The 10,356-nt window shown below is 34.3% G+C and overlaps 3 protein-coding genes across 5 annotated transcripts; 1 reads left to right on the top strand and 2 right to left on the bottom strand.

Moving 5' to 3' along the window:
* The first annotated feature begins 1,269 nt into the window (after positions 1-1,269).
* On the top strand, positions 1,270-1,674 carry LOC141690394 (uncharacterized). Its single transcript, XM_074495201.1, has one exon. It carries the CDS (start codon positions 1,270-1,272, stop codon positions 1,672-1,674), a length of 405 nt encoding a protein of 134 aa, XP_074351302.1.
* A 2,049-nt stretch (positions 1,675-3,723) lies between these two features.
* On the bottom strand, positions 3,724-8,202 carry LOC141707487 (transcription termination factor MTERF4, chloroplastic). 3 transcript variants are annotated; one of them, XM_074510678.1, is made up of 5 exons: positions 6,164-8,202; positions 5,825-5,960; positions 5,549-5,655; positions 5,285-5,453; positions 3,724-5,035 (listed from the first exon to the last, which is right to left on the bottom strand). In XM_074510678.1, exon 1 carries the CDS (start codon positions 7,998-8,000, stop codon positions 6,480-6,482), a length of 1,521 nt encoding a protein of 506 aa, XP_074366779.1. In that variant the 5' UTR covers positions 8,001-8,202; the 3' UTR covers positions 3,724-5,035; positions 5,285-5,453; positions 5,549-5,655; positions 5,825-5,960; positions 6,164-6,479. The 3 variants fall into 3 exon arrangements, with proteins under 3 accessions (XP_074366779.1, XP_074366778.1, XP_074366780.1); XM_074510677.1 differs by having other exon boundaries at positions 5,549-5,960; XM_074510679.1 differs by having other exon boundaries at positions 5,316-5,453; positions 5,549-5,960.
* Positions 4,618-5,983, bottom strand: LOC141690392 (wall-associated receptor kinase-like 6). Its single transcript, XM_074495199.1, has 4 exons — positions 5,845-5,983; positions 5,549-5,626; positions 5,316-5,453; positions 4,618-4,961 (listed from the first exon to the last, which is right to left on the bottom strand). Exons 1-4 carry the CDS (start codon positions 5,981-5,983, stop codon positions 4,618-4,620), a joined length of 699 nt encoding a protein of 232 aa, XP_074351300.1.
* Positions 8,203-10,356: the final 2,154 nt, after the last annotated feature.

The raw sequence follows: 10,356 nt of genomic DNA, 5'->3' as shown, positions 1-10,356 counted from the left end.
TAAAAAAATTAATAATATTTTTTATTAATAAATTATATTAATCTATTAAAAGGTAAATAAACTATATTGTTGTAAATATAAATACAATTGGATTTTTTTTTTAAATTACATAATTTTAGAAAATTTAAAATAAAAAATTAACTATTTAATTTAAATCACATTTTCCGAAAAACCCGAAACATACACCATTTAATAAATTAAACCACACTTTAGCACATGGAATAGCCCATCACAATTCCTCACATTCAAGCAGACATAGAACATCATATCAATTTAACAAATACGACTATGATCATCTTGTTGAATTCTCAAAAAAATCCATTCAAAAATTTAATCGGAAAGAAGAATTTGGAGTTAAAAATTTCATTGGGGATAAATGCAATTTGATATAAGAATCGGGAGACATTTAAATTTCACATCCAAATTTCTCGTGTGTTCTTTTAGTCGCAATTTGCACATCGATTTGTTCATGGACAATGAACAGTGAATCAAGTGCAAGACAAATACAAAGATCGGTTAAGAAAGTTTGGGAAGAGGATACAAACCGTCTACAAACTATTTTCCATCCAATATTTATGAAGGCACATCTCCTTGATCTGATTCAATTTTACATTCACATGGCTCTGGAAATTGTATGAGATTTGTATTTATTCACCATTACCAATTTTAAAGTGGATTTTAGGTAAATCGTGTGTGAATAATATCACGAGTTAAGATTTGTTTCAAATTTTTTCAATTTAAGTGATCATATTTTGGTTTATTTCAAATAGGTATTGATTTTTGTATATATATTATATTGTTCATCTCACTTTTTTATGTATTTTTACCTGCACACACAAGGCGAGAATCTTTGGAAAACAATCTTTTTATTCTTTCAGAATAAGGGGACACTGCATATATTTTAATCTTCTCAGACCCTATATTAAGCGGGATATACCGTCTGGTTTAGTTTTATTCAATTTTCATTTAGTTTCTGAATGATAACCGAAGGGATAAAGCAATTCATGATCACTCTTTCCTCCTCATTTCCATTTCCAGATTGATTTCATTCGGTTCCCCGCACGAACCAAAGGCCAAGGCCCATTATTTGATTTAAAAAGATAAATTTGCAGCCCACAAAAAAGATTCTAAACTGTTTTGTATAAACAAAAATCTACACGGCAAACGCTGTAGTAAAAAGGATATATGGATTACTACTTAAATGGTATTTAAAGCGGATTTGATGGTTTTACTTTGAAATTCAGATTACAATATTAGTGTTTGTTTAAAATGGGACAGCCCAAGGTTCTGTGTGATGTAATGTATGATCGAAACCCTAGGGTTTTCTTAGACATAGAGATCGGTGGTGTACATGCAGGTCGCATGATTTTTGAACTTTTTGCTGACACCAGTCCAAAGGCTACGGAGTATTTTGGGGCACTCTGCACAGGCGAGAATGGTATAGGAAAGAAAGGTAAGGCCTTGTGCTACAAAGGAACGAGTATTAGCGTCCTCTATATATGGGTGGACAGACGATTCGTTCATAGTCGTGGAGATTTGTTCTTCAACAAAGGTTGTCGGTGGTTCAACATTGGTTTTCGAGAGTACCGGTGGTGGGATGATACGGTGTTTGGGAAAATATTGCATGGAATGGACGTGTTGGTGATGGTCGCGGAGGGACTACTAAACGTGTAATCATTGTTAAATGTGGGCAGATCCATGATGGTAAATGTCTCGAGAGATCGTGTTGTTTTTGGTTTTCATTACTTTTATTGCGTTTTCTTTTCCTTGTATTTTGATTATCCTCCTGATTGCTTTGTCGTGAAAGATGGAAAGCAAAGTTTATCATATTTAGCCTTGGAAATAAACTCTTTAGAGATTGTGGTGTTTTTAGATTTTCTTTTTCGGTTGTATTTTCTTTCTTTGTATTTTGATTATCCTTCTGTATTACCTAGTTTGAATGGGATGCCCTATGGTTTTCTTTTTTATTATAATAGATGAAACATTGTTAAGGCCAACAAAAACTCTTAGTAAAGTTTAATTATATGTACATCCTACTCTCTCTCAAATGTAATGTGAGAGAGGAACTGATTTTACAAAGTGCACTCTGTTTTAGAATTATACAATATTAAAATAAGAAGTTGAAAAAGCAAGAGTGAAATTGGTTTATGAATATCAGATAGAATTGACCTGCAAATGCCCTAATCTATCCTTTGCAGTAGTTTTTGTTAAGTGCAATGCTAGATGTTGTCTTGGCCAGAATCGATCCAACTTTAGAATTGGACTTTTTCGACGTTGATCCTGATCCTGTTTCAACTTAAGTTGAACCAGCTATCAATAAGATGCCGTTGTTGTAGTTGGGGGATTCACCATATATATGCTACAACTGCAGTTGGAGATTCACCATATACGTTGTTCTAGTTGGAAATATACCAGATATGTGCTAGAACTGCCGGAGATTATGTCAACATGACTAATCTAGATGCATATGAAGAACAATCAACATGCAGCAATGAGTAGTTGTATTGTTCTCGGGAAGACTTCTGATGATTAAGCCTTACCATACAATTGTCCTCAAATTCCAGGCTAGAAATATCTGTTGCACAACATTGGTATAGGCTGCTTCTGGAGAGTCTCCTGTCGCGCACTCTTCATTTAAAACTAAATCTGATTGGATTAGGAGGATGAAAGAAGAGAGTTTGTTACTTGTGAATATGCAGTATAGGCTAATATTAAAGATATTACAATAAGTTATCATCTACCCTTCTCACAGATCAACAACTCCTTTGGGTTGGATGTTGGTAGTATGCTTCAGATAAGCTTTGTTTTCCCCTTTCATTGTAAGTGTCATTCACAGCCTTTACAATACCTGCCTCCCAAATAACTCTTGTCAAGAATTGTGGAACCATGCATGGTGTTTTTTGGGCACAAACAGAACCTGAGATCTTTTAAGTTCATGCAAGCTAGCTCGGAAGAAATGCCCTTGGCCTTCTGTTGTAGTACACTTGGTGAAAAGATTGGATTGTTAGTTAAAACACTATCACACCACTCGAATTGTGCATCTGGTTGCTTAGTGGAAGCGAAACTTCAGATTTTCCTTTAATTTAGTTATGATAGAGTTAGTTTGGAGATAAGAGAAGGATACAGAGAGGAAACAGATGGAGTTATTTGACATGTATCATGTATACAACATACAATATTCAGTTATAGTACTATTCTAGTAAGCATACTTTAGATTTTCCAATATTATGGTTCCAATACAGTTGAACAACCGGAGAGATTAGAGAAAGGATACAAAGAGGAAGGAAGTCCAACTATTTTAGATACTAAGATGGATTTTTATAAATCAGTTGAGATTTGGTGCGAATCATATGTTCACATTTCATTCATATTCAACTTGCAACTAAAACAAGTGTATTCATATATATCATTCTTACATTTCACTTTCAGACAAGTTGAAATTTATATTTTACTGCCGTGTTTTTCATTACATTCTCACCTTTACAACTAAAATATTTAAATTACATTAGTTATCTATTAAGTTATTATTAATTTGGGAGGTTAAACAGAAAATTGCAAGAATAAAATGTTTTTGTTTTTAGATTTTTTTATGGGTTGAATGAATTTGACATTAATAAGTTTGATTTCTGTACTCTATGAAATTCTCAGATAACAAGCCAATTATTTGAAACTACTTCACTTTTTGATCAAATACATATGCATAACATGATATAGCGAACAGTGTATTATAAACTAAATCATATACATATCAGAAGACATGAACACATGAACTTACTATGTAAATTACACAATTCACCCAACTTGAGATGTCTCAACGAGGGCTGGTTGGCGAGTGCAAAAAATTAATAGGAGTACCTGAGCTAAACTGTTTCCGGTCATTCCCAAAATAATTGTAACAACTTGGTTGAATTTCATAAAGATCTGACTGCTGAATCTCACTACTGCCCAATTAAGCTAGCGGTGCGCTGTTGATTTGCCCAAGGATATTTTGTATATATATTTAAAAGTTTCTATTTCCGTTGCAACTTCCTTCATGACAGTTCTTTCTTCACAATTTAGGCCAAGACACCTCTTAACAAGTTGAGCAGCAGTTTCAAGTTGCTCTAGTATCCCTTCATCACTCGAGGGTCTAAAATCCGGAAAACGATTTTGTTTCACAGAGGTAATAAAATGTGTAGCTTTCAGTCCTCGGGAGCTCTTTCTATGCAAAGTGGTTTTCTACCGGTTAAGAGCTCTGCAAGGACCACTCCAAAAATATAAAGATCATTTTTGTCAGTCAATTGGTCAGTGTGGAAGTATTTAGGGTCCAAGTACCCCAAGGAAGGTTCCTTGGACTAATGTACTGACTTGGGTTTGATCCAAGGGTACAAGCTTCCATGCTCCAAAGTCTAAAATTTTGGCCACATAATGATCATCCAGTAAAATGTCAGCCAACTTGACATATCTATGAATGATGGGTATGGAAGCTGCCGAGTAAAGATATGCAAGGGCCCCGGAAGATTCAGCAGGAAATCTCAGCTGATTTTCCCAGGACAACCATGACATGCCTCCATCTTGATTGTTGAATGATCATGTAAGGTACCATTAGAGACAAACTCATAAACCAACGGACGTACTTCACACTCTAAACAACCATCCTAGAAGTTTAACTACATTTCTGTGATTATCTTGGGTAAAAATCACCATCTCTTGATAAATTGCTCTATTTGACTCGTCTCCGTTATAAGACCTTTTGATAGCAACTACACGTTGATCAGGTAAAATTCCTTTGAACACTATACCATAACCACCTTGTCCAAAGATCCTATGAGATGCATAGTTATTTGCTGCTTTCTTCAGTTCTTCATCTGTGAAAAGGTTTGTTGACTTGACTTTAAGACCCTCCTTTGAAATACTTTGTTGTTTTAACAGGAGACCACCGTTTTGCTGAAAGAAATTCTTTCTTAATTTGATCGTGTTTTCTTTTCTCGATGATACAGTATAACCATTAACCAATTAGTTCCAACGATTAAGGAGATGCAACCGAATGACATACCTGCATGCAGCCGATAATAATTTGGGAAATAAATAATCTTTATCATTTTTCAATTTTTTTTAATTACGTATCTGCACAATAGTTAATCACAAGGATTTCTACATTGTTTTCATATGGCTTTTATTATATCATGGTATTATCTGGATGTCAGAATTTATTCCAAATAATACACGTTATTACCTGAGGAAAATATGTTCAACCACTATATATATGGACATATGCAATTTCTGACTTGTGAAGGATTTTTACCTAACTTAACTTCATCACTGGGGATTTGTACCTTTTGGCAACACAACCACTGCCATCTTTTCTTCCATCACCTTCATAAACAGGTGGGCAAGAACATTTTTAATTCCCTGGAATATTAATGCAGTCTTCTCACAATCATTCTTGGTTGGATCTGCACATTCATCCGTATCTAGGAAAGTAGTGATTTATACGACATTAGATTAAGTACTAAAATTCTGCCATTAATATTATTTGCAGATGAATAAAAAGAAGAATAGGATTTACCTTTGCATCCTGGGCTAAGATATGGATTACCCTTGTACCCTTGTTTACAGCTGCAGCAATCGCCACCTGAACTTTTACCTAAATCAATACAAGAGCTATTTGCATATCTGCAAGCAAAAGATCAGAGTCTTGAGCTGCTTCAGCACATGTTTTGTTCTCATCAACCACCCAATCGAGTACTATAGGGCCACGAAAATTAAACTTGTTCTTTAACCCAAAAACGTATAGCCGCAAGGGTTGTAAGATGAGGTTTATTTGTATGGTTGTTATATGTACCTAAGAACACTTCAAAGTACTTGAGAACAGTAACTGATACTTGGCAACAACCAATGCCAAAGCACTAGTTGTTAGGGACTTCCTCCGCATTGTGACACGTGCTACTGCATCCTTTAGGCAGAAAGTCATATCTAGCCTGGTAAATGTTTCCACGCTCATTATAACCAACAATGGTGAAAACAATTGCATTATAATACGTGTATGTGGTGTTGTGTACATTAACTAATGCATAAATGTGTCTGAGGTGTTATTTGTCTAATATATTAAAAATCTCAAAGTTACCATCTTTTTATAAAGGCATTGTGAGGGTTAAATGTAGTATAACAGGTAACATCATACCAAGAATTTATGGAGCAATCAGGACCATTGGGACCTTCTGATCTAATACCTATACAGTACAGTCAGGTTTCCGCAATGGCTTTGACATCCCTGCTTTGTAAAGACTCCATCCTTCATAATACTGTGATTGGCACTTTCGGTTTCAATAATATACAAGAATTTATGGAGCAATCTGGCGAATCCTGGTGCTACTAGCCCCAGAGCACAAACAAGATATACAAGAAGCAAGTACTTTTTTTGAAGAGCATAAGGCTTCTCAATAAAATCAGAAAACTGAACAAAATCAATAATTTTCAAAGATTTATAAGGTAGATTATTACAGAGAAACAGTGCGACGATAAAGTATTTCATCATCACTCTCATCATCATCCTCGGATACAATGTCACATCCAGGTAATTCCAATATCCCGCCCATGTGAAATGATGGACCAGCACTCTCTGCCTCAATATAATCTGCCTGCAGCCTTTCTTCGAATCGCTGATCACTGCAGTTAAGGAACCAACCCAAAGAGCATCTAATCCCTTTGCTTTTCAATCTAAGATACCTTGGTTTGATTCTTGATTCCAAGCTATAAGTAAAGTACTCGGGGAAGTCCACAAGCTCTCTCAATGGCCTCCCTGTTTCACTCTTAAAAAAGTAGAAACTGTTTTTCATAAGACCAACTTGTGAAGCAAGCACTTGAGGGCATTTTACCACCATTTTAGCCACATCTTCAGTAGAGATACCTCTTCCAAGTAAGAACTCAACAGGTTTCATGATGACACTTTGATTAAGGCTGACAATCTGGGGCATCCTCTCAATGACACGAGCAAACCCTTCTGGATCGATCTTGAGCTTCAAGTTAAAGAAATATAGTTGTGAAGACAGTTTAGCTTTCAAGGGCAGCCCAAGAATTTGCGGGTACTGAGCAATAACAGAAGGAAGAGCTTCCTTTCGAATTCCAAAACTGATCAAACAATCTACATTTGGTTTGACCGTGTCCTCAAGATCATAACCAAGTATATAAGCCCGCTTCTCAAACATCCTTGCTAACACTTTCTTAGGCAAACCTAGCGAGACCAAATAATCCACAAGAGGCTTAATCATCATACCAACTCTCATTCCCAAAAAGTATGGATATTGTGTTACCATAGGTCCAATATCTCTTGGATTAACTCCAATACTAACTAAATACGCAACTGACGTACTCATCGTCCCTTCCGGTTTAAACCCCAACAATTCCGGATACTTCATAAGTACATAACCAATATCTTGCTTCTCCACATCAAGCCCCCTTAAAAACTTAACAATCGGAACAAGCTCAACAACAACGCTAGCATGAAGAACTTGCGGATAATTCTTAATAAACTCCCCAAGTTTCTGTCTTTGAATCCCAACCTTTTCCAAATACCCCAATACCGGAATAATATTTTTGCGAACACTACAACCAAGCATCAATGGATACTCATTAATATCATCAACCGTCAAACCAATCTTTTGCAAGAACTCAACGCGTTCACGCATAACATCAACAGTAGAAGGCAACTCTAACTGCTCCAACTCATCAGGAATAATACCTATACCCTTCAAGTAATCGCAAACTATAACCCGAGAAACAAGCTTTTCTTTACGCCCTTGAACGACACCCCACGTTACAGTTGGCATTTCATATTCAGGAAATTTATTGGGTTGGGCAGAAAAGGGCCTAATTCTTGAAACCCTAGGTTGTTGAAAACATGGGTTTTGGTGGGGTTTAAGAACATTATTCATAGAATCAAGCAAGTTTTGGGGATAAATATGAAATGGGTTTCTCAGGATTGAATCAAAATGCAATCTTTTTCTTAAAAAATACCTCATTTTGCAAATTCAAGAATCCAAAAAAGTAATATGTAGAGCTGAGTTTATGAATACTTTTTTTTCTATGAAGTATTAGATATAGGAGATGAATTGTACCTTGTTGAAAGCTTAGCTGGGTGAATTGAAGAAGAAGCTTTTGCGATTATACATACAAATTGCCTTGTATCTTGTTTTACACTGTAAAACCCTAGCTCCGCAAGTACATTTTTTTATTTCAAGGATTATAATATTCGAGGATTTGTGCCCCGTCCCATTTGAAAAAATGACAAAAATAATTAATTTTTTTTAAAAAATAATCAAAATAGCCCTTTCTTAATTAATTTTGGTCGATTGAATACTTTATTGTTAATTAGGTATCCCAATTTGTATAAGATACTCCTGATCCAACGGCTAAAGTTGGTCAAGTTTTCAGAAATTGGTGTTTTTATTAATTTTATATAAAAATAGGCCAAATTTATCTTTCACCCATTTAATATTCGAGGACTTGTGCCCGGTCCAATTTTACCCATGTATTCGGTGTTCTGAAAAACGGGTTCGGTATTATACGATAAATACTCATTAATCGTAATCGGTAATTACTCCGAATGTTTAATGGGAAAACTAATTGAATATGTTTAATAAAATACAAAATATTAAATTTATTAAATTAAATATATTAATTTAAGAAAAAAATTGTGATTAATCGGATTATAAAATCAAATCGGCAAAACACATCAAAACGATTAATGGTGTAATTTATCGAAAAATCAGTAATTTTAGAACAGAGCCTTTATCATGTCTGGATTTCTAGAAATTAAATTCAAAATATATAACAAAACAAATAAACTATTTCTATTTGCATACATTTTTACTTATCAATTTAAAATAATTATAAAAATTATCTAAAATTAAGTGAGTTCTTAAGACAAATTCCCATTTCGGAAATTTAATTAACTTATTATTTAAACTGAATAAGTGATTTATAAGTGATAAGTTGATGAATGCTTATTAGTTATATAAGTGTTCCGATAATTTTACTTATAATTCAGAATTATTTTTACTTAAATGGACTAAAATAAATCATTTTTAAATATAATTATCTTAATTCTTATATTTTAAGTTAGATTAACATTTAAAAAAATATTTTTAAAACTTAAAATTAATAAAAAATCAAAAAAAGTTGTGAAAAAATATGTCGCTAATAACATCTAACTTATCTTTCTTTAAAAAAGTTGATGCTACCACACTGTTATGCACAAAGCATGCGCTAATAATTCACGCAAGTATATGCGTTCGCAAGTAATATAGAATTATTTCTAGTTCGTTCCCACAGAGACTCTGATTAATTATATTTAATTAACACTTACTCACCAATGTACGATTACTTCTCAATGTCAAGACAATAACACTTAAGGTTGATTAACTAATTATTAACTACGAGAATTAAATACTTAAATTAACACTTGAATTCACAATATTAAACACACATGAGATCATAACTTAATTACTACTTCATTCAATAGTTATTGTTATTACCCTTAGCATGTAACGTTGATGATATCGAACAACACGAAACTGATAAAAGCCAACTTTCGTTGCACAATTACCATTCTACCAAGCATCCACAATTAAGACAAAAGTTGAATATGCATCAATTATGTTGAGACCCTATATGTCTACAGAATTTGACAACATAACGATTTAAGCGCAAGTTATTCATTATGATTACACAGGGCAAGTAAAACGGTTAGAGTTACCCACTAATCATGCATACAATACATGAACCTATGCTAGCATGGCAAGTTCTAAATCTCAAGATTCACTGTCGCTTCACAAGAGATTAACAGGCTAGCTTATATGTCCGCGACGCACATAAGACGAATAAGCACAACCTATGCTAGATATCATACAATTATCACATATCAAGGTATTAAATAATTAACTAAAGAAATCCATAGTAAATCCGCTACGACCCCATGATCACGATTAACCCATGATAGAACTCATCGTCACCATGGGTTCATATAAAAACATGATAATAACATAACGATATAAACTAATAAAAATACTTAATAAAATCAGAGTACGTCACAAGAGTATTAAGGTTCAAAGTAAAGAAAACTAGCATCCATTATTACAACGAATAAAAGAATCACAAGATAACGTATGCTCCCTCTTCTTCATTCTGGTGTGCTAAAACGGCCTTCTTAATCTTCTCTCCTTGCTCCTTGCTTGTCACTTGTTGTTGTGAAACGTCTCCCAGGATTGCTTATATAAGAGTCCACAAGAGACAGCGCCGTCAGAAGCCCAATAGAAGTCATATTAGAAAATCCAGATTCTAAAATTACGACCCCAAGCGGCCGCCTCCATTCCCACG

The sequence above is a fragment of the Apium graveolens genome, chromosome 2 (assembly GCF_009905375.1).
Source record: "Apium graveolens cultivar Ventura chromosome 2, ASM990537v1, whole genome shotgun sequence".
NCBI classification, from domain to species: domain Eukaryota; kingdom Viridiplantae; phylum Streptophyta; class Magnoliopsida; order Apiales; family Apiaceae; genus Apium; species Apium graveolens.
The sequence above is the reverse complement of the archived record's forward strand: the minus strand, read 5'-3'. Positions and strand labels throughout refer to the sequence as shown.